Source organism: Pieris brassicae, chromosome 10 (genome assembly GCF_905147105.1).
Source record: "Pieris brassicae chromosome 10, ilPieBrab1.1, whole genome shotgun sequence".
Taxonomy (NCBI): domain Eukaryota; kingdom Metazoa; phylum Arthropoda; class Insecta; order Lepidoptera; family Pieridae; genus Pieris; species Pieris brassicae.
The window spans coordinates 8721366-8746715 of NC_059674.1; the positions used below are offsets into that span (position 1 = coordinate 8721366).

General features: G+C 33.5%; 1 protein-coding gene across 1 annotated transcript in view; it reads right to left on the reverse strand.

Moving 5' to 3' along the window:
• Positions 1–2272: 2272 nt before the first annotated feature.
• Positions 2273–25350, reverse strand: part of LOC123714963 — a 175332-nt gene continuing 152254 nt past the window's right edge. Inside the window, exons 11-30 of the mRNA XM_045669677.1 lie at positions 21336–21430; positions 17776–18009; positions 16771–16912; positions 15911–16062; positions 15058–15167; positions 14729–14889; positions 14264–14530; positions 13577–13794; positions 12216–12399; positions 11837–11977; positions 10999–11236; positions 10094–10284; positions 8984–9136; positions 7414–7966; positions 7089–7326; positions 6689–6997; positions 5476–6606; positions 5240–5401; positions 3653–3750; positions 2273–3293 (exon numbers count right to left, since the gene is read on the reverse strand). Coding sequence (XP_045525633.1) covers positions 3032–3293; positions 3653–3750; positions 5240–5401; positions 5476–6606; positions 6689–6997; positions 7089–7326; positions 7414–7966; positions 8984–9136; positions 10094–10284; positions 10999–11236; positions 11837–11977; positions 12216–12399; positions 13577–13794; positions 14264–14530; positions 14729–14889; positions 15058–15167; positions 15911–16062; positions 16771–16912; positions 17776–18009; positions 21336–21430 — 5039 coding nt within the window. The 3' untranslated portion in view covers positions 2273–3031. The remainder of the gene's footprint in view (positions 3294–3652; positions 3751–5239; positions 5402–5475; positions 6607–6688; positions 6998–7088; positions 7327–7413; positions 7967–8983; positions 9137–10093; positions 10285–10998; positions 11237–11836; positions 11978–12215; positions 12400–13576; positions 13795–14263; positions 14531–14728; positions 14890–15057; positions 15168–15910; positions 16063–16770; positions 16913–17775; positions 18010–21335; positions 21431–25350) is intronic.

A 25350-nucleotide genomic window follows, 5' to 3' on the forward strand; every position in this document is an offset into this window, starting at 1 on the left:
ATCTAATTTTACATTCCTGAAATAGATCTTAACAACGAGAACGAACAAGATAGTTTTAGTTTAGGTTGTATTTCTACCAAATAATCATAAAAGTTAATGCGACAGTTTAAAAACAAATAAATATTGGTAATAATATATTCCTGTTAGTGGTAACAAATTATTATGCTGTACGTCAAAATGTGCCGTCGTACTGTGTGGTTACTTAGAGCTAGCCTAGCTTTCATTTGTTTTATATAATTGTATGTAATGGACTTAGTATCTTAGTAATAATAAAATTACCTTCTTTTATTTTTCCTGAGGAAAAATTGATTTTGTTTTTACGCCTTTTACCAGGGGCAAGCGATATGTCAAATTCTATACGCTTTAGAATTATCTATATTTAACTCTAGAATTCATGCAAATCTGTGCATTTCACACGCAGTCACAACTCAGAGGTGACTTTTGCCAATTTCCAAAAAAATGAGCGTGTACATGCGTGCTTTGATGTTAGAAACACATTGTTTGTGACTGTTATGTTTTATTTTTTTGTCAGTTAGATTAGAATCGCTTTATTGATATATGGAAGATACTGTGAACATTTGTGATTCGCTTACAAGTATAATTTGAGGAATCTCACAAAATAAATTATGAATTTATTTAGAAATTGTGTGTATTCCTATTCAATTATCATCATGATGCGTTCTGCCACGAGTGAACTCGCAAGATGACGACGGTATATAAATTGAAATTGAATTTCAAATTGATACAGCTATTTAATATATATTCTTATAGCTACGAAGGTGCACTTAGAAACTTAGTAGGTGTTTATACAATGGTCCTAAATTAGATTTACTTCGAATAAATTCGAGATTGAAAATTACGTGAAATTAATTTGAATTGAGCTGCACCAATAATGTTATGATCACAGCATTTTTTATACTTTTTATAATTTCGTGACTTATTATAAAATATTGCTTATATTACGTGCACTCATTTTATTGCGTTTATATGAATCACTAAGTCATCTACACATACTATTATATATGTCTCGGGTACGTGACTTTTGAGAGCGAGAGCGAGCGAGGTTTTAATACTTTTTAATTCATTGGTTGGTAACAAATTCAAGACTCATTTTGTTTTCTTCTTTAATTTTTTTTTAAATATTTGAAAATATCAGATCATAAAAAGTCACGTACCAGCGAGCTCATCATACATGTATACCTTATATAATTGTATGGCAACGAACACGTCCGTTTTAACGTTTAATGTGTGTGCTTCTCTTACGTCTAAAGAATGCGAAGAACTATCACGCTTAACAGAAAAGAAGTTACATTAAGAATAAGTTTAAGAAAATCAGTCTCAACAACAGGCCATTATTTTTTATATTTTTTAGTTATTCTATTTTAACACGTTTAAGCTAAAGGAAATAGTAAAAACTAATAAACTACAAGCAGCCACGTCCCTAGAAGTTACAGGTTTTTGTAAACTTGGTCATTTTAAAGAACAACTAGTGGACATTGCAAATGTAAAAATGTATAAATACATCGAGCAATGCAAACAATTTATGATAGATTTTTGTACTACACTATAATTGTTAGTAATATAAGCTGGCATATAAGGTACTAGGAGTTATTTAATACATATATGTATAAATACGAATACAGTGGATTTAAAGGACAGTACATTAAAAGGTTGCAATAATTTCGGATACATCAATGCTTCACATGAAATACGCACATCAAGAACTTCAGTCTTATTAAGATCATCACATCTAAGTAGTTATATTGCTGGATTTTATTATCATTACGAGTCAAAAGTAGGCAACCAATCTCGGTATCTAACGTATTCGACAAAATTGTGTAATTTTACTTTACTTGAGAATAACACAATTTAAAAGGTAATGGCTAATTTAATTGAGTATGAAGATATGGGTTTGAAGGTATGCATTTATCTAATAATGGTGCGTAAATATCTTTATTTTTTTTTAATTCAAGGTAGCTACGATCCTTAATGGTGCCTAGATAAATATAGTAATTGTGCATTTGGTATACAGATTTTTTTGGGCCTTTCGTTTTTTCAACTTACTCTAAAAATTTACAAGTCTTCTCATAAATACACGAAGAAAGAAAAATTCTCTCATATCCCGGTATTTACATTATAAAGTAAATTATTTACAAAGTAGCAAAAAGTGCGCAAAAGACAACATCACAAAATATGCATTTGAGCAATATGTTTAAAAAATATTTACAAAAACATTTGTAACAATAGATAGTATTAATAAAATAGCGGAGTGCGAAAATTAATGAACAAATTGATGCAATGACAGTTACGTTTCATAAGATGGGTTATGTCCTATTATTCAACTGCTTACAATACTTCGTACAATCTATAAAACAAGTTATTGCTATGAGAAAATTATTTACAATGTTATTTCACTAGATAAAGTCACTAAGAACACGCCGAAATTAAGATAATGGCACTATAGTCTACGTTAACAACACTACAATTCCATGTCACTCACTACATATCACATTAGCTTAGAATATTGTAAAATTTCGAACGCGACTTGTCAAACTATAGTTGATATAAAAAATTTACGATTTAAACGTTTTGCCGTAACTCCTTAAGTTACCAACCAAAACATAGATTACAGACGAGAAAATATGGATGGATTTCAATGACATTGAGGACCGAGAAGATGGTTATACGTGTTCTTTGGAAATATTCGTACGGAACTTGGCAACATTGCGTGGGAAGGGAATGTATTTGCTCTTAGTAAGAGAATACCGCATCTACAGACTTTCCAAAACATATTTTAGGGATTTAATCAAATTAATACATATAACTTGAGTACTATTTCAGTAAATAATGTTATGATTTCACATTTGAATCAGTTTATCTTAACTAGACTTGCCAACTTATGAGCCGCGGACTTTAATATCAACCTTCAACCAGCTGATTGGGATGTTAAGGATTCAGAAGCATTTTAGATTTATTCCTTTAAATGATATCTTGCTTATGTTTGAATACAAAACGATACAAAATATTAAGATTAGTCTGAATTATCCGGAGCAGCACTTAACGTTCTCGTTTCATCGTGAACGAACGACTTATCGTACCGTCTTTGCCTCGTGATTTTGGGTCTTGCGGCACTTAACAGAGGTGCTGATATCGCGTGACACGGCATTCGGTTGTGGTCCTTTCGACCCTGGAGTAAGGGCGACGTGACACTGGAAGATTCGTCCTCTTCATCATCAGATATTACCGGATAGCTTTCCTTCATTTTTAAACTTCTTTCTAGGCGACGGAGAAATCTGAAATTTTGCAACATCATATTTTTTAAACTGTATGTTGTTAATAAAAGAGCAAAATTGTTTGTTTAGGTGATAAGATACACAAATAAAAATGCTTTTTTATTCAACTTCCCCAGCGCCTGTCCTAAGAACTTTGTATTCAAAGATAAATTCGAACGAAATCAGAAGACATTTCTTTATATTTTTTATTATTTGTGTCGTTTCTCTGAAGGTTGTGTGTTCTTTGATTTTTGTTACGGGTTGGTAGGCACAGAAGGACACTTGCCCTAATACGCCTTTTTAGGCCCCAGAGAGTTAGGGGACGCTAAAAGATATTATCATTCATATAAAAGTTCAGAATATTTGATTTAATAGATTACCTTATCTGATTGCTAATGGTCCTCAACTTGTTTACCTTCACGGGTCTCCGAGATCCCTCAGTTAAATCCAGACTAGACGATATCTTCGACGTGGTGTCCTGTGATAAACATAGATTAGATTAGAGATTCACGTTTTAATTTGGACTTACGTTTGTTATTTATGTTCTAATTCCATTTAAATATTAAATTGTGAAATTCAGGTCTGCACTCAGTTTTCTGTATCTGTGATTATTTTTAATAGGCATGTAGGTGATCAGCCTCCTGTGCTAGACACATGCCGGCAAGCTAGGTTCCTCACGATGATTTCCTTCACCGTTCGAGCGAATGTTAAATGCCCACAAAAATAGAAAGTCCATTGGTGCACAGCCGGGTATCGAAAATACGACCTCAAGGATGAGGCCGCTGAAGCCGCTAAGCCAGCTGCTGCTATATCATTTTTGATACAAATATAATCATTAGTATCATCAGGAAAACTATCCGTTAAAATAATCTAACTAGGTCATAAAGCACGTTCAAATGTTATTGAGTATATAAATTAGAAATATTGAAAAACAAAATCATCCAAGAAACAAATCACCTCTGAACTTCGGCATTTCTGTCGTCGGAGTGGTTTCTTCAGACGTGTCGGCTCTGACTGTAAACAGTTAGTGCGGGGCCACAAATAAACAAACAAGCTATCTAAATTGAAAATATTAAAAATGGACATAGGTGTTTTACGTTTAGAATTCCGAATTAACAATATTAAATTGGATCTCAGGTAAATAATGAAATATAATTGATAGCTATGTCCAATTTATTTTTGAAAGTAATATAAAATAGTGAACACTGATACAAAATCGTGATTAAAGTGCGTAGTCGTACCTGTCTTAATTGTTTATGTGGGTGTTATTATTTCATGCATTTTATATCAAAATAGTTGAAATTTAAAAATGTACACGTTTAACATTAATATTTATAATTAAACTTTATTTTCAAGGAGAAGGCTCAAAACCACTTAGCGTTGAATAAAAACGAACTTAAACACCATAAAACAAATCATGGATTATGGGAAAATTTGTACAAATACAGAGCGAAGGTCAGATGAAAATAATCTTTAATATATTTTATATATTGGAGTGACTGGGGTTGCGTGTGCCAAATAATCACGATCGGCGTGGCAAGCGATCGCAATTGCTTGCAGTGCCTCGAGCGCTACAAATTTACGCGTCTCTTGTATTTATTATAAGTTATAAAATGGGTTTATGTTTTCTTGTTTTGTTTATATTATGTTTTAGTTTAATTTTCATATATAGTTTTCTATTGTAGTATTAGGTTATTGTAAATATAGGAAATAAGACAAATAAATATGTAATTGGTACCTTTCTTGATAAAGACTGATAAAAACTATAGTAACGTGTCTTGTATATCTTTAACACGGAACATTGTATAAAGGTGTAATCAAAACTTAATAATTGAAAGGTATTTCTATTAGAGCTTATTCAAAGCATTAGATAAACCTTCTCCTTGTCTAGCTATCACAATACTAAGTACAATTCTAAAGCAACTCATTACGTGTGAAGCAATAGGTCGCGATATTTGCGTGTAGACCTGCATGTCCAAGTCTGGAAGTCTCAGCTCCCTCGCCGAAGCAATAGATGCCACTGAGGCGTTGGAGACGGATTCCTCTGATGATGACGAGGAAGCAAGTGCTGGCACTTGGGAACGGGAGCGTTTTCTGCCGACCTTGCGGCCTCGGTTGTAACAGGGTACCTTATAAGATAAGTTCTATTTTATATCTTGAACTTGTAGTTTTAATATTGATAAGTCATAATGACGTGACTCACCTCCAACAAATTATGCATGGAATGTGGCATATGAGGTAGCGTAGATTTTTTTGCTCCCGTCACTTCATGCGACACCGTCCTTGAAGATTTCTTATCTTTTCTCCTTCCTGACTTTCTATGTGAACTGCCACTACTTTTACAACTATTTCCCTTCACACTCTCTGTACTGGGAAAGTCGTAAAAGCCATCGGAATCAGTGAACGGTAATTGTCGCCCGAATTGAGGGGAATACCTTCCCATACCGGTCTTATCACTTAGAGGACTCTCGCTTCTAGAGCTAACTGGACTTAACGGACGACTACAGTCAGAAAATAACGTAGGGGGTCGAAGACACGCCTTCTCGTCTAAGCCACGTTCCACACTAATACATTTAACTATAGTACATTTTGTTACACCAAGCGGACACAAGGGCGGTAATGGGATATCTAAGGTTTCTTTTAAAACTACAAGAGTCTCCATTTCTTTCGCACTCGAAGGCAAGTCATCTACTCTCTCATCGGTCCCGATACCTTCATCATTCGATTCCAATAAGGGATCATCGGATAACGTTTCAGAATCGGATCTACCTCTCCGCCTATCGTCACTGCCTTCATTGGATGTCGCCGGACTAGAGTTGGTCTTCATTAGGGGTCGTCGTCTAGATTGAAAGCACGAAGGACCGCCACCGGAGCCCGGATCCTCCATTTCCGAAGGATATAAGGGATTGCTGGAACCACATCGGGACGGACCGGGGCTGGCCATGGAACTGTAGCCCGACGAGGACAGATTTGATTCGGATGGGGCTCGCTCGCCTCGCACGGCCATCGAAAAGGGACTCAGATAACACATATTTGATGATGATGGTGGAGGTCTAGGAGATAGTGGTTCATCAGATTCTTCGCTTGCATTGTACGTTACCGTTATTAAGGGAGGCGGTTGAAACTCTAAATGTGGTGGGGTTCTTCTCGGTGGAGGAGAACCCGGGGATGGTCTCTCTATTGTAAGAACGGGAACTCGAAGAGATGTTGTGGCGGGAGACGGAGAAGATATTTCATGCTCAGAATCATGACTGTGCGTAAAACTCGGACTGGGAGAGTCTGTGATTATTGTAGATGAGGTTGGCGTGTCTGGATATATTTCTGGGCGACGTAGCTGAAAAATATTTTTTTCGCATCGTTTACAAAAAGTAATATAATAGTATACGATTTTGAAAGCAACATTTATACGTATGTACCTTCAAACGCAAATCAGGATATGGTCTAAATTTTTCCGTTTTAATCTCCTCCAGTTCGTCTTCGCTAGGTGAGATACACGTTAACGTTGATTCACTTTTACTATCTGGTTCTACTTTGGCTCTTCGCATCCTTGGAGATGGCAGTGGAGTAGGAAGGGGGGTGGGTGAGGGAGTAGGAAGAGGGGTAGGTAACTCCCGAATTGGAGATAGACACTTGTTGATAGAACTCGGAACCTCGAGGAGGATGGACGGAGGATGTAGCAAATTGCTAGATGATGATGGTTTGTGGGCATTCAGCGGATCAACGACCTATAAAATAACATTTATAGAATTAGTAACAACAAAGTCAAAAATATAGCAGTAAAAAAAATAATCAGTACAAATAAATGATAAAAACTACCTGAATTTCAATAGTGTTATGAGGTCTAGCAATAGGTGAGTCAGGCGCTAAAGAAGGTATGTGAGAAGAACTAATCGATACATCATCAGCATCCATGGTATCATCTTGTGGAGATGAGGCGGTTGGTGTACTGGATATGGATATTCCACCGGACGAAGCACGAGATGTAAGAGCTGCTGATGATGAAAAGTTTCGAAACATCGCTAATATTGAGTCTGCACTTGAGATTTTGGGCGTCCTGAAAACATGTTTTAAGTGCGATTACGTATTGTCATAAAACTAAATTTTAACAAAAATTATTAGATTCCCTAGCAATGTTAGATACCTGGAATACTTCTTGAACGTGGAATGAGCAGTTAAATCTAAACTGGACATAGAGTCACTTCCTTGATTGCTTGATGTACTATGTGGTGACCTTATTTCAACACCCGGAGATGGTGGCGTACTGGATGCCTTAGCTTTTAAAGTCCTATCAGAAATAACTGCCATTGGTATAGCTATTGTATTCACCATGTCTGCGTCAGAACTGGAACTCATTTCAGCTGAAACCTTATTTAATAATCTAGCGAAAGTGACTTTTTTCTCTAATTTTGGATCCGATATTTGGCGCATTGACGGTGATGTAGAAGGGGAGGAGCCTTCACTTGCAAATGACGTATCCTTATTTTCTATGCCGTATTGTACAAAAGCAGGAGCACTCTCTACTGTGCTTAAAGTTTTCTTTTCAGACATCTGTATTAACTCGCACATTGTAATTTTTTTTGAATGTTCGTTGGCGGCCGCGGGACTTATAAGCTGCTGTAAAATTTGCTTCTTTTCAGCTGCATTTTTCTTAGTTGGTGTTGAATTGTTGCGTTTTTTACGAGGTGTTGGTGATCCTGGATATAAAAGTTTAATGTAATGTTCGAATTAAAAAAAAAAATTATACTACAGAAGCAAAATAAAGTTGTTTGTCAGGTACATGCATATCGCAGTCTCATTTCGTAAAGATGCGTACGGAATTTAAAAAATTTCAAGTGAATATTTCTCAAATAATTAACTATGTGACAAATTTACTTTTCGCTTGTATTGTACTTTACTACATAAATCTGCTATTTCATTAATTACTAATACTAAAATGGAGCACGTATATATCGTACGGCTACCGTGGGACAATGCTTAATGTCATTTTTTATTAAATTAATTCAAAGTAATATTTGCAATAATTGAAACAAAATATATTGATAAACTTTTTTTATTGGCAAAGAACAGTGTCCACATGCATGAAAGCTAAATTAAATCTAAATGAGTTCAGATTTAACATTGCCGAGAGGACTATGCTTCAGAAAAGAGTTAAAGCAGATTGAAAAGCACAGATCAAAGAATATTAAAGAATTAGTTAACAATGGAAAATCTGAAGAATTTTTGGACGATCTAAAAAGGTGCTTACGAAGGAAGGAGCGTCTACACAAGAAATGCGTGTAGTAAGTCAAAAGTGCAAACATCAAAAATTTCATTGAGTATAATTTGGCATTCCAAGGTGTCATTCAGGTTGCAAGTGAACATCCAATAAAGCTATTTACACCGCGCGCTCCGCATTGCTTAAGATTATTTTTGAATGATGTGAATGGAGAAAAGCAAGATTTGGTGAATACTTGCAATGTATGTGATGCATTTGATGAGTGTGCATCTGATGTAACGAATTATACAAGTATTTGGTATTTTCAATGATTAAACGCTTGTCATACAAAATATTAATAGAATTAATTTTTTCTTATTGTCTCTATAATTTTGAGTCGCCATTAGACTACAGATTAACTGTATTAATCAATTTTTTATGCATCGGATGAGTAGTCCAATGACGATGATAACCAATGAGATGAGTGCGGAGTGCGCGGATCCGCTCCAGTCCTTACGTCCGGGCGGCGGCTTTAAGAGATCGTCCAAACTAAAGGTGCGCGCGGCCCGCGGTTGGGCGAGGCCAGAAATGGAGGGCTTGCGGATACCGAGCCGCGTGAGTAGAGTGCGGGCCTCGCCGGTGCCGCGCCCGCCCCGCGCCACGCCAGCCGCTGTGGACAAACCGCCCGTCACCTCGCCATCCATCCGATACCCAAGTACTCTCTATGGCTTCCTATATATCCAAGTAATGACCGATATTCGTATTCAATTGCAGACTTAACTAGCTATCTCTTATGCAGTGGTATCCTTTTTGAGTTCAATATATTTAAAACTAAAAACCTTAACTGTTAAGTAAAGTTTAACTTAACAGTCAATTTCCAAGACGTTTTATATATTACGAAAGTTATTTATTAGACCAAGTGTTGCGAAGTTAACCCATTTAAGATAAGTCCGTAAGGTATTCGATGGACGGCCAGGCTCATCTAGTCTGGGACCTACCTCTCAACTACCGCCTAGTCTAACCCCTAGGGCTCCTTCTGGGGCACCGCGGCGTACCGCTGCCTTTCGCCTCTCGACGCTGTTTCACAGAAACACTAATGCAACCAGTAGTCCAACTATCATTGTACTAATTGCCCTTTTATGAAAATCTCGGTATAAAGTATTTATCGTATTCAAACAATTGTGGATGATAAACGAAAATGCTGATTCGACTACATTCGTTATCACTATGCGGCTGATCGCATTAGTTTTCCCGTTAAGCGTTAAGTACCATTTAACCTTCATATTTCCTATACAACATTTAACACCAATATAAAAAATACACCTATAGTAATAATTTTTGACAATTAGTTCAAATTTACCATAAGTTTTTCCCTCGATAGACTTTCAAAACCGATATATTCGATCTTAAGAACTCTATATAAGCTATATATTAATCGTTACAAAAAAATTACTATTTAATTATCAAAAAAGTGAATTCGTGTGCATGTAGCTCAAAATTTCAAAACACGCACTGAGCAAAACGAAGCTACTCGTGCTATTTTTAAAATTTGCTGAAATACTTAAGTGGCAAGCTGCTTAATAGTGCTGACCTCTTTTGGAAACAAAAGCTCAAAATGTTTACTTACGTCTGGCACACCTGTCCGCCTCTTCCGCTAGTAATTTTTCAATTTTCTCAGGGAAATGCCGCTTCGCACACCAAATCAAACCAACCATTCCTAAGACAGAGAATACGGCGAAGAGGCCCAGCCAAAATGGCTCTTGCATCATTCTGGCTCCCAATCCGATGATGTTCGGTGTTGGATTTGGCATTTCGCAACTGAAAAATACACAAAATAAAAATAAAATATTTTTCTTATGGAACATAAAATATCACTTATTCCACGTCATTAAATTTTAATAGGTAGACACCCCTACTCATCAGCAAAGAAGACAGAGGGTGTAGGCCGAGAGAAAAAGACTTATAGCAAAATAGCAAATCATCAAACAACACTTATTTTAAAACAAATATTGCAAATTAATTAGAAGTAGCCTGTCTAGCACTTGTCCCAGGCCCTTTTATCAACTAGATAATCGTTAACTTTGTAGTCAGCCTTTTTACACAGCTTTTCTTTAACACATTTCTTAAATCTATTAAAAGGCAGAGATAAAAGAGCCTCTGGGATTTTATTAAAGAAGAATATCCCTTTTCCCAAAAAAATAATTATTAACTTTAGGTCTAGTACGGGGTACAATGCAAAAAGTATTTATGAAATTCTTTCAAAAAAACATTTATTTATTTAAAGCTTACGTACGGCCATATTTCAATTAAATATAGTATAAAACGATCAGCGCAAATTTTTTATCCAGCTTCAGTTTAAACCGACAACACCATGTCAAAAGTAAATTTTGTGATGAAAACCTGTTGTAAATATAGAATATAAAGACATCCTATATTTATCACCGGGTTGCCTTATGGACAAAACAATCCTTCCTGGTTGATGTTTCAAAGTGGTTTTTGCCCCTGTTCCTGTTCTAGGTGGAAGGTACTTACCGTTTTCCTTTCCAAGATGGATTGCACTGACAGAGAAACGTTCCATCCTTTTCCAGGCAAGCGCCTCTATGATTGCAAGGTTTAGATGCGCAGGGACGTATTCGTTCTGAGCATCTTTTTCCTTTGTAGCCACGTGTGCACGCGCATTTGAAACCGACATTATCAGGGTCTTCTGATAAAGAGCAGTTCCCAAAAACGCAAGGCGATCGCTCGCAGGCAGTAATCAAACAGAATACACCTGGAAAGTTGCGCAAAAATGTGAACTTCCTCTCAATTACTTTTTTATATGAGTGGAGTAAATAAAGTATTATATTCTTTAATAGAAATTGAGATAATTTAAGGTTTGCAGGTAAATTGGAAAAATAAATCATTTTTCAATTTTAAATTAAATATCTATTGATTAGTACCCACTATATAACCACTAACACCAAATAAAGAGAAGTTATATAAACTAACGTTTGTTAAGTTACATGTATATTATAGATAGTAATATGAAAGCGCTTACTAATAAATTCTAAATTATTAATTTTGGTAGGAATAAATGATCCCATTAGTTATTCCCACACTCTTGTTTCCGATAATGTCCAAAAGGTCGACTACACTTATATTGTCATAAGTGTCACTTAAATTTGCGAACCCTTAGATAAGCCAGTCTTTAGCCCACAACCCACAACAATTTTATGTTAGTTATATGCTCATGATTTTGAAGCCAGTTGACACCCAGCTTCAAACATAGTGTTTCATTCAAAGTCAAATCATTTATTCCGATTATTCCGAATATCCGTTTGAAGATAATTTAAAATCGTAATCGACCAAGTAATATTTCTTAATTACTAACCGGTGTAATATCCAGAGCACTGGCAGAATTTTTTGGTGTCATCGTTTGCGCAGCGAGCTCCGTGCAAACAAGGGTTTGGATAACACGATTCTATACTTGTCTCATCTGGGAGAAGGAGAATTTTACTGTGGTATTCTGGATCTGAAAAAGAAATAAAATTATGTTTACCGTTTATTCTATTTAGTTATTATAATATTTTTGAAACAAACTTAACATTAAAAATTGCGATTTATATTAATTTTAATTGTATATGATATTTTGACAGAGGGATTATTATAGCTCGATCCAATTGTGAAGTGTTTTTTCTTTTATATAACCACAACAATCACATATGAAGCACATATTCCACGAAATAAACATTTATTAATTCTACACTTACCTTTTTTAACAATTAGAGAAACATCAATGTTAACAGGTCGCTCGGCAGAATGCTGCGTGACAACAAGTGTGTGAAGATATGAATTGATAACGAGAGGAACAGTAGCTTCAGAACTGCGTGTGAGTCGATTGTTCTCGCATAACATCCACGTGGTCCCATTGTGGTCTGTGTAACTATCTTGTACCTAATAAAATGTGTTCGTATAGTCCCTTATTTTAGGAAGTTAAATTTATATTCATAAATATACGTAGCGTATACTGTAATAACATTTAATCACACAATGAATAAAAAAACGTGTGCAATTCACACGTGGTAGAAGTGAAACCTTTGAAAATTTTAGTTGCAAGATAATGAGACGAATGTAATTTTAATATCAATTATTAATTTTGATAAAAACTACAATGATTAAAAAAGTTATGATAATATATAATATGTAAATTAGAGATATTTTCACTATTTAAATGTTTAGTTAATTAGTCGTTTCTTTAAAACATTTATTGATTTCAATTTTAGATTTTAATTTTTAAGTCGTCGTCGTCTTATAATTATATAATATATATAAAATAAATGATATAATAATTAATACAATATACATATAAATTCATAAGATTTAACGTGAGAAAAAATTAGATAAGAGGTATTATACAGTGTATAAACTTTAAATTAAGTTATGTTTTAATAATTAATGATATATAAATAAAATTGATAAATTTCACCTAATTTTATAATTGAACTAAATTAATGTATTATTTAATTTTTTTGCACATCTATGTTTTATTTCATTCAGGTAATTATAGAAACTTTAATTAACTAGTTTTCACTATATTGATAAATTATTTTATTGATTATTTACAATTTACCTACCTACATGGTAATAATAATTATTAAAATTATTACAAAAGTTTGGTCAGGATTAAAATATATTTGTGCAAACAAATAAAACAGGTGTAATTATGAAGTTCACTAATCGTTTAATTTATACATAATAATATTAACATAGTAACAGTGGCGCTGCAAACTTTTTATGTCTGGGCCTCAGATTTCAGATCATTTGTCAGTCTAATAGACAAGTAGGTGATCAGCTTTTTGGGTCTAAGGCAAGGCGGTTTCCTCACGATGATTTCCTTCATAAGGCGAATATTAAATACGCACAAAGAAAGATATTCCATTGTGCACAGCCGGGGATCGAACCTACGACCCCAGGGATAAGAGTTGCACGCTGAAGCCTAGTGGCTTAGGGCAACACTGAAATTTATACTAATAATGACACTAAAAGACTCAAAAATAGCATCAAAAGCTTTTCATAGGTCTTTTTCTCATTAATAAACAACAAAATTCAGTTAAATTAGAAAAAAACATACCTCTATCCACCCTTTGCCATCACCACACGGCCATACACCAGTGTTAGAGACGAGTACAGTACTTGCAAAGAACACGGATATAATAAATCCGTGTGGAGCGATTAGTCTAGTCCGGACTCTGGCGCGCGATGGACCAGCTCTTGGCCAATTGGGAGACAAGATCTTGCCTGAACGAACGCCACCCAATTCCACCACGTTGGATATATTAAGGAAGCTAACTGTAGGAAAACGAATACGTAATATAGTAGGAATTTGTTACCAACAAGGAAACTTCGTAATAGCTATTAGGTACGCTAAAATAGCCTCCTTCTTAAAACAATTATTTAATAATATAACAACAAATATTTTGTGTCTTATCCTTCAGTTTGGATTTGAAAAAAAAAGCATTTATTGTTTACATATGTTTTAATTGTTTTGATTTGTTCTATTCTTTGTAGTTTTAGACTTCTTGCGCTCAACTTATTTAGTTTTTTTTCTTTGTGTTAACTAGAAGAAATCATTCGAAAGCGCCTATATTAAATTTAAAAAATCTAATATGAAGAGTGTTAATGAAGTATATATTCCCTTATATCAACACTTCCATCACACATCGGACATCGAAATTCAGATGCCAAGCACTCAAACCACAAGTCATAAGCGTCAAATGAAGGATACACCCTACTAGGAATAATTTCAATTAATAGTCACCAGTTTTAAAATGTGCCAGGAATCCAACTCCAGTAACATCTCCTCCAGTTTTCAGCCTCAATCGGATCACCTCCGAGGTGGAAACAAACAATCCACTGGTTAAAACATTTGGGTCCAGAAAGGGGCGAATGGGGTCAATTTGTGGGTCAACTTGGATCTCCAGATAATTGTCTTTTGGGATAACATTTGTTATGTTCAGAGGGATTCCATTTAAAAACGACCCGTAGCCGAAATCGAAGAAACTGATATTGAGAAATACGCGCTTTCCTGTAATGTAAATGATATTATATATTCTCAAGTTCTATCAATCTTCTATTACAATCTATCTATGTTAAATATTCGTATTTTTTGCAAATACCTTCTTTATATTAGGAATGAGAAACATTGCATAATGGTATAATTGTTCTTAATAAATAAGATCAGTTCAAAGTTTGTTTTATAATACTTTATTGTTTTTGATCTTACCTGTAGGAGCAAGGATATCCATGGTACAGTCCAAATCAGGTAAAAGAAAATGAGGGTAGTTTGGGCTCGTGATTATTCCTTCTTTAGAAGTGAATGTTTTTGAAGGACAACCTGACAACTCTACCGCGTGCCATTCAACAAGAAACCCCGAGCCTTGAACGCTGAAATTAAAAATTAAGGTAATTGTAACATTTTACGTTGAAAAGGTTTTTAACTTTTATTTACTTTTATAGTGTTAAAGAATATTAATCCTAGTTTTGATTGTAAGGAAAGGTATCCCACATATGTTTTAAATAAATTTATTAAATAAAATTATTTTTTTCGTTTACCTGTAATCCGAATGAAAATGCAGAAGCGCCTCATTCCTTGAAGAGACCCATTTAACGTCTTCCACTGTTCCGCAGTATCTTGATGATTTCATGCTAATTGTATCTCGTAGCTGCAATAATTTTATTTCATTCGTTTTAATTAAGACTGACTAAGATTGTGACTAAGACTGTAATAAAAACTTAATTCTGGATTTTCTTTCTTGCAAAATAATATTTCTTAAATTTTAAGTAAAGTGTGGTTAAGTTCAAGTAACGTACGTATATCTAAGACCTACAACATATTTTTATTGCAAGGACAGTTACACAAAAACGTAGTCATAAGTATGAGAAGAATTTGCCGAAATATATATTTGATAGTCTGTAGTAATATCATAATCTATATTATTAATGTAGGAGCGATGGTGCTAGTGTCATTGTCATTATAATTTTATAACATCAAAGACAAATTAGATCAAAACAGTTCTGTGGTTCAACAAATGCTTAATGTTTTGTAAATAAATAACTCGTAAAGTATACAATTTTTAATAAAAGTGTTAATAACAGCTCTCGGCCAAATAAATGTTTTGTAATTCAATTATTTTTTGCCTCCATTATACTCGCCGTGATTGAATAAAAACGGAATAAGGCAAAAGTTAGAGATGACTTTATGTTTTTTTTATATCTAGGAATTTATATTGTATTTTGTTTTTAAATAGAGTCAACCATTGAAGTTACAGTCTACAGCTACAGTCATCAATAACTACTATTGTTATTAATTTTAACATCACATACTTAGATTAAATCAAATCTACAATGAGTGATTTTGGTTAGTGACCGCTCTTAAAATAGTTAGTTTAAACTAAACTTTAATCACCTCAATATAGTCGTATAGACAATCGCCCTGGTACTCCAAATCAATGGTTTGGAAGATGAAGACCAACCGCGTGGCTGGAGGTCCTCGTATCAAGGTGAAGTGGTCCAAGTCTGTGTCGTACAGAGCCGGATGGTGTGGACTGCTTATTACACCTGATACCAGCTTTGATATTATTATTATTGTCTTCTGGTTTAATCTATTTTATGGTTATGATCATGTTGAAATTGATAAGGATGACGTTTGGTGTATCTATGTAACTTACGTACGTACTATGTACTGTGTACCATACTGGTGTACAACCCAGCGACTCGTTATTAATACGAACAGTATTGTATTCTAAATAAAAAAAATCAATCAATCTAACAGGCAAGTAGGTGATCAGCCTCCTGTGCCTGACACACGCCGTTGTTTTTTTGGATGTAAGGCAAACGGGATTTCTCACGATGTTTTTCTTCACCGTTCGAATGTTAAATGCGCACATTGAAAGCCTTTGCTGCACAATCCGGGTTCAAACCTACGCCCTTAGGGATGAGAGTCATACGCATACAGTAGATTATACGTGCCTTTTACACTCGGCATAGTGTAATGTTTACGCGTGACTGTGTTAACTCTTGGCCCCATAGTAAAATTCATAATTTAAAAGGATGTAATCCACAATTACATTAAATAGAGTTGGGTTAATTGGGTTTTGCAATATAATAAATTCAATTATATGATACAGATAGATTTCTTCGTTTATTTTCATCACTGTTTTGAAAAAGGAAGAAGTTGTGTGCATCTCATGTGAATCACATGAAAAAAACTAAATAAGTAGTAGGTGATAAATAAATAGAAGGATCAAACCAAAAAACTCAACCTACCAGAAGCTCCTTTAACCGTTTCATTCTTGACCAAGTACTCAGGTTTAAGCCGTCGTTTGCACACGTAACCTCCAGTCACTGAACATTTGTGAAGCGACCAGTACAACCCGCTGGGTTGTGACGGAACTGGAGATGTTTTCCACTAAAGAAAAATATAATATTATAACGTAATATAAATATATAATTTATCAAAAAAGTGAATGGATATATGACTTTAAAAATCGTAATTTATTTCAGACCTTTGATATAGTATCTATTTAAAAGGATTAGCAAGTCATAGGTAGTATGTTACTATTGGTTGGATTTTATTTGCTTTTTTAAATAAGATGCCTATAATTGGGCATGGACGTACCAGCGCCTTTGTCATTAGATTATTGATCAGATGAAATAATAATAAATAATCAATGGCGCTACAACCGTTTGGGCCTCAGATTTCTGTATCTGTTACATAATAATTTGTTAATCTAATAGGCAAGTAGACCCTTATGTGCCTGACACACGCCGTCGGCTTATTGGGTATAAGGCAAGCCGGTTTCCTGGCGATGTTTTCCTTCACCGTTTGAGCGAATGTGAAATGCGCCCATAGATAGAAATTCCATTGGTCCAAGCCGGGGATAGAAACTCAGGGATGACAGTCGCACGCTGAATCCACTAGGCCAACAGTGCTCGTGGATCAGATGCAAATTATGTAGTTTAATGTATTTATTGAAGTGTTTCGTTTAGGAATAAAGTTTTTTTTTCTATTTCATACACTGGGAAACTATTTAGTTCTTACCTAAAACAGTTTGAATGGTTAGGGAACAATGAAGTGAAAAGCTTTTGCGGCCCACTAAAGTATTTCCGTAGCCAACTTAGGGTTCTTTAAGAAACAGCTTACAAATTCTTAAAAAGGCGGCAACGAACTTGCGAGCATCTCGGCAACGTTAGTGTCCATGGGCGGCGGTATCATTTAACATCAGGTGAGCCTCTTGTTACACAAAAAAGACACAAAAATTACATAAGTACCTGCACAGCTAAGCAAGCCTCATCGAACTGCTCAGTATCGTTGTAAGGTGGCCATGCTTGGTATCCTAAAGCGCTTCCATCAATCCAGCTAAGTTCTTCATTAGCTAGATTACCACCTAGCCAGTAGACTGCTCCAGCGCTGTAATCGCTGCTTGTTCTGATGCCTGACACAAGGAATCGTTCTTCATCTGACGTATGGACGGAGGCTAAATGCATGTTTAAGCCTTCGCAAACCTAGAATCATATTAAGTTTTACTTAATATTGTAACAAATATCTTTCATTAAGAGATATCATTACTGTCATCCTTAGCTCAGTTATGCTCTCGACTTCCCAAAATTACATTTTATATAAACGAAATTGATAATTTTTAGACATTCCAAAGAAAACACAAGTCTTGAAACATGCCAATATTACTCGAACTTGTCGGGGGCTAATATGTGATTTCTTCTCAGATACAGATGATGTAAATCTTAATATTACTCAAAAGTCCGGCGAAATCTTAGAGTTTAGAATAAGTGAGTTAGAGAACTAGATAAAAAATATATTTCATCGGTACTATTGCATTGTTACTTGATATTTTTTTTCTTTGTAATATCGTGTAATACTACAAATATTTAATCAATTAGCCTCTAAAATTCGTATTATTATCGCTTTTAACTAACTCAGAATGAACCTAGTAGACTAAATTTAGGACGGCTATTTTTATTATTTATCGTTCGTATATTTATTTATTTATTACCACGTAGTTGCAATATAAAAATTTAACATAATTAATTGAAAAGGAGGCCAACCGGCGGCCTTATGGTTATTGATTGAACGTAGATTTGAAGATCATCGGCGTAGAAATGAAAAATCGTTGAAAGACGAAGTTAAGGATTTAATATAAATAGCCAAAAGAAGAGGAGAAAGTACGCCACCTTGCGGAACGCCAGATTCAATCAAACTCTACTGAGACATACAATAGCTTCTATTAATAAATCTGTGGTTAATAAACTTAATAAAAAATACTCCTGAACACTAGATACCGGTTTTGAGAGTCGCACTCTTAACCACTAAACCGTCACTGTACTATATATCCTCTAAACTATTAAAGCAAAATTTATTTGAAAACGAACCGTACTGCCGTTCCGAGAAAATACAATAAGAACGAGTTGTCCCTAGGGAGGCATTCAGTCAAAATAAGAAAACACGATGGGAATTGTATAAAAGGATATCTTTAGAAATAGCTTCGTCTCGTGTGAATAACATTTACATTAGTGACATAAACTCGACAACTTTTGTGTTTTATGTTCAGTGGAATATGTTGGATCATATTTTTAAATAATTGGCTAGCTTTGCTTTGATTAAATTAAAAAGGAATCGCTATTATTTTTTCGTAAATGGTTCTTTTGACTGTTTTCAAATTTGTTTAATTAAATCTGTGTCTTATTAAAAAGAATAACTTATTACAAATAGATGTTTTAAAATTATTCATTGTTTATCTATATTATCTATAACTTGTAGTTTCGAAATATTATTCGAATATATATATTATATTCTATAAAAGTTATATAACTGCCATGCTTCGATATAGTTTTTAATTCAATTAAATAGTTTTCTGAAAGCTTTCTCAATTCGGCTTGAAACTAGCAAAACAATTAAACATTGAAGAAAAATGGCCAAAGTTGGATGTTATTTACTACTTATATTTTCCCTTACTGAAACTTCGAGTAACTCAAATCAAAATCCTATAATCAACAGTAGATTTAGTAAATCAGCTAAAGTTCCCCAAAGCTCGTTAGCGGATCGTATTGATTCCCTAACTTCACCCGGCTCGGGCGAAATGGACCAAAAAATTTGGCGACACCATTTCACACTTCGCTTCATATCTTCGAGATTGCTTCCAAAGTACTTTATTAGGTGACTTTTTGAATTGTTTTCACGTTGAATTTCAATGCGAGTTTTGTTTTATTAAGATTAAGTAAGTGTAGTAAGTAAGTAGATAAAGTGGTTTTACGATGTATTATTTGGTCTTTATATTAAAAGAGCGTTTCTACTAAAATCATTTATTTTACGAGAGTGATAAGGAATGAAAGAAGCAGATTGAAAGCGATGTTTTAGTAGCGGACTACTACTTAAGAAATTACTTATAATTATTTATATATTTACAAGACACAATATTATTGAAATAGGGTGACTTATGAGCATGATATCGTTTAAGCTTTACTATGCCTGATATATGTGAAGGTGTTTGATGATGATTTTGATTTAAATAAGGTCTGGTAAGAGTAGGTTTAATAGTTTTTGAGGGTGTTCACGAATTTCTGAAAACCAAAACATCAACGGCTCGTGTCTGGCACAGTTGGCTGATCACCTACTTGCCTATTAAATTGGCAAATGGTCATGAAAAAAATGCAGGAATCAGAGCCCCAGACCACAAAAGGTTTAAGCGCCATGGATGTTTTATATTGCGATGACGTTACACCAATTTAGATGGTTTTTATATTATGAAGTCAGTAATAATATCAGTTCACAAAGACACTTATAATTTAGGTTTTTTTCATATCGAGCAAGAAATAGAGTAAGTCATTGAAAGTTCTGAGTTTGTTTCATATTTTGGTTGCGAAAAATTAAATAAATTATAAAAATATACCATTATGAATAATAGGTTTTATATTTTCATACATATAATCAGGTGTAATATAAATAGGTATCTAGGTAAATATCTTTTTTCAGGTATTAGACATTTTGTCTAAATGACTATTCTGTGTTTTTTAGCTGATTTGAATAATTTGAATCCTGAGTCAGTAGCAGTACAGATGTAGGACACGTTTGATATACAGTTTTCAACCTTCGGTTAGGATCACCATGAACCTGTACTGTTCTTGAACCTTGCGTAACTAGTGAATTAGCAGCACATTAATCTACCGTGTTAAGCCTGATAATTATTTAAGTTTATTGCTGAACTTAAGTCATCCGCAAGTAATCTGGTATACTGGAGATGAGACTTGTATAATTCCGAAACATATAATATTGAAATGTTGGAGAGGAATGAGTTTAGATGATATTATTTTTAAAAGAAAAAAGCAAATAGTATGGATTTTTAAGAACATAAAACGCACACACACACCTCAAAAGGCAAATTATTTGTAATTATTTTTGGTTAGTTCTTAATCTTCGTCGTATATATGTTGTGAAATCAAATTTAAAAATTGTAAATATTTGTATTTAAGTTATTATCAATAAAAGTTACATAAAATAAATTAAAATATAAACGAGACCTTGATAAATCTTGTACCTTCAACATAGCAACGTATCTAGTACATGATATATAAATTAATAATTATTGTTTAATACATTTTAAACAGGTAAATCATCCGTTCTAATGTGTAGTTTATATCGTATAATTTGTGTATAAATTAAAAATAGTTGCGTATATGGTATTACTGATATTCTTAGTAATAATAATATAAAACGAACATATGTCAAATAATCAACTAAATTGTGTCTTCGCGTTAAAAACTATTCAGAAAAAGCATAAACCTTGTGGAACTGCAAAGCTTTAATTATATTAATTCACCTGTTTGGCTGTGGTCCAAGAGGCCCTTGGGTATCCGGAAAAGAGGTAACAGTAGCCATTGAAGAGGATTTGCTTCGAGTCCATACATGACTGTGCTGTTGACAAAATGTTAATTAAAAAAAAGAATATAAAATTAAATATAACTTCAGTGTAAACGCGAATTAAATACATAATTTACATCATAATAACTCGACGTGGTGTGTGCCTTTCAGCAATTGTGGTCAGCGAGTTTCTCTCACTTTATATCTGTTAAAGAAGTATACGTACGCGTACGCTCCCATACCTATTAAATTAATATGGATTAAGACTGTAATAAAAAGACTTAATTACAAAGGTAAGAAACACTTTAACAGTTCGTAAAACAAATACGAATTGGATGAAATGTAATTTTTGATAAAAGCATTTTGGTGAAGTGGGATCATAAGAGGATTACTTGAAGATAAGTCGAGCGATGTTGAAGTGTGAACCATCCACTCAATAGCCCTACACTGTATGACTAATTAATGGCATTTTATACAATATTTTAAGATAGTTTTTGTATGTAACCCAAAAGGTTTGGTGTTAATGGTAGATTTGAATTATTCAATTATTTTTGGTACTTGTGAGTAAGATCAATCTTCTGTGCCTACCAAAGCGAAGAAAATATTTTCTGTGGATAACACCTAGGTCGTGGCAGTTTAAAAACCAAGCATCTATGTCCTGAGCTGTGGAAGTAGATACTTAATTAAATGAACTAGAATTGAGAAAAAAATAAATGTTAAAACTTTGACCATCAATTTTATATCCTCTTAAGATGATACCAGTTGAAAGTGGTTGTTTATATTTTAAAGAATATATAGTATTTTTCGTCAAAACTGAATTAGTCGATTTGCACCGTATTAACTAAGTACTAATTTTTTCATCACAGAACAGAACGGAAACAGAATTTGACAGGAACAGACGAATGACCGCTTTAATTAAAAGAGTACAATAATTAGAATGATTTATTGTTATAAATAAGAAAGATAATTTATTAGACGAAGAAAGAAATTAATTGAAAATAAAGTTAACGATAAGCATAGCAGTAGTCGTAGTATTTTTTATACCCTACACGCATTCGCTCTGTAATATTGTTGTTTAGTCTGTATAACGTAATTGGCGTTGTGATTTGAAAAAAAAAAATTATGTTAAGGTAAGTTGTAAAGTTTTCTAAATAAAAAATAAAATAAACTACACTACTATATAAAATGACATTTGGATACTATGAATATTTCTACAGCTTTTAGCTAACAGATTCACATAAATCGTTTATAATCGTGATTTAACTAGTCGTAGTGTAAAAACATTTCCTTTTTGTTAAAAAGGAATGTTTACTGCCTGATGGCACTTAACAATTTTCCTCAAAGGAAAAACTCACGCAAATACATTTTGCAAGATGTATTACATAATATCGATCGAATCCTTTAATATAGCAATTCCTATAAAACACATTGACTTAATAAAATAGCACTGATTGAAAATTCATAAATCACATTTGTCAATTAATATTTTCCATTCGGAATTGGTTTGTATTTGCATGAAAAAGAGAATTTTAATGGCTTTATGACAACATCGCGTCGGCATAAAATATATTGTCTGTTTTTTACTGAAAATTATTCGTCCTGAATATTATTAAATGCAGAAGATTACTAAGAATAGATCATAGGACTGCTGAAAGTGGTTAAGAAATATAGAAAAGAAATTGGGTTTTTTTTCTTTATTATTAAACATTTAAGTCAAAAGTTTTGATTAAGTAAATATTTTCTTTACGCATGGAAATTATTCAAAGATCATTCATAACACCTTGCATTAGTACAGAATTCTCTCATCTCATCAGCGACTTGGAAAATTTAAAATGATCTCACTGTACAGTCGGAGTTTACTAACCGACGTTAAACTACTACTATAAACTGTTAAATGGTCAAATACGGAAGAGTAACTTCTTACAGTACATTACCACAGTCGTCCATTATTCATTCCGAAGGTTTAAATCAAGATAATCTTCCAAATTACGTCTATAAAAACATCCTAGAAGTTCAGGTACCGCTCTTGCAAATTCTTCGTGAATACACCGAAATAAACGATGGCGGGATCAAAAAAAAAATATTTTTTTAAATTTAAATAAGTAATTACTATTATGTAGTTATTTTTTTTCCTTCTCTATTTTGAAAGAATTGATTTTTTTACATTTTTTGTTCACTCAGAATATATAGATTGTAACTTATATTATAAAAAAGGGATTAATTTGTTGTATTTTAATATATTAAAAATAAATTAATGATCGTGATAGAGAAACATTAAATTCCGTATATAGTTTTGTAATTATTTTTGTAAATATATGATAGTCGTATATATTCTAGTCAATAAATAATGTAATACAAGTATCGCGAATAAAATATTATTTTATTTTTTACTTTCATACACCCATGAGATTTTTTATGTAAAGTATTAAATACTAGTTATAACTAATAAATATAAAATTAAAACAACCTATATTCGAGAGCTATAAGGATTACATTAAGTCTATGTTACAATATTTAATATATGTACACAACCTCCGACGGAGGCCTTCTCCAAATTCTGCAATGCCTTCTTCCGTTATCTCACATCTTCGCAACCATTTTCCAATATTTCAACGCAATCTCTTTTATTTAATCTTCCCAGGTTTGTCGTAGGCGTCCTCTCTTCTTTCTTACAACTGGGACATTCCAAGTAAGTATCTTTTTGTCAAGTAAGTATATCTGTCATCACAAACGCGGGCAATGTGACCGGCCCATTTCCACTTTAGTTGTAACTAGCTAATGAAGATTAAATCAATAGTCAGTTTCGAAATCACCACGATAATTTGGAAATGTCATCATGTCATCAATAGCGAATATACGAAACAGTATAAATTGAATTTCAGAAAGAAAATTCTCTGCAAATTCGGATGCTACACATAACATGCTCGAATGAATGAAACGGGCTAACAAGCACTACAAATTCACTTCACAACCATGTTCTTTATAATTACATTTCGAAGTGAAGTTCTACCTCCCGGGGCATAATATTATGCTGTTTTTATTTCAGCCCATATCTTGGATCAAGTTTGTTGGGAATGCTCAATCGATGTTTTGTATCATAAGGTTCCATTCTCGGCCAAATACCATATTGGTATTTTAGACAGATAAACAAAAGGTCTTATCTTCTTGTCATCAAAAATATATTTAAAAAAATCTGTGATTTGTCGCGTTAGATCTTCAAGCTCGCAGCAGCTATTCTGATCTCAATGACTTTTGAGTCATCAATGCTATGCTAAAACAACTACACTACACTACAACTGTTTATACGTCCAATATAAACGTAATTCAGAGCATTTCATAGCCCTTTTGCATCGTAATAGGTAAAAAAAACTTTTAAATATTAAAACATTTACAATTGGTCGGGGATCCTCCTTTTCTACCATCCTTACACCACAAAATCAAGCGTCGATAGTTAGTTACACATTAGTTCCACACATGAATAAATATACCATATCACCGAAATAATGACTAAACTCGCGCGCGAGTTGGAGCGTGAATATTCAAAAAGTTTAAATTTAATTAAAACTAGGACGAGCTCGATGATAAAATAAACTCAGTTACAATAGAGTACGTGTTACAACTGCAAACACAAAGACACCAGTTTGAATGGTCAACGCAACTTCGTAGTTCTCAGAAACACCTATATAATATTTGAAAAGATAAATGGAATACTATCGAAAGATGAAATAATATTTAAAAGATGTTAAATATTTAAGTAACGTAAATATTCAGTCAGTAACAGTTTTTATTGGAAAATTCAATTGTCGGATTTATTTTCTGACTGAACTTCCAAAAATATTTTCATATTAGCCTAATCGATCCCGCCATTCTCCAGTTTTAGTAAAAGTTTGTTCTTTTAACAGCAATTAATTTTTATATAGATAAGTTTTATAAAAACATTATAACGCCAATACATACAGAGATCACATTGTTTT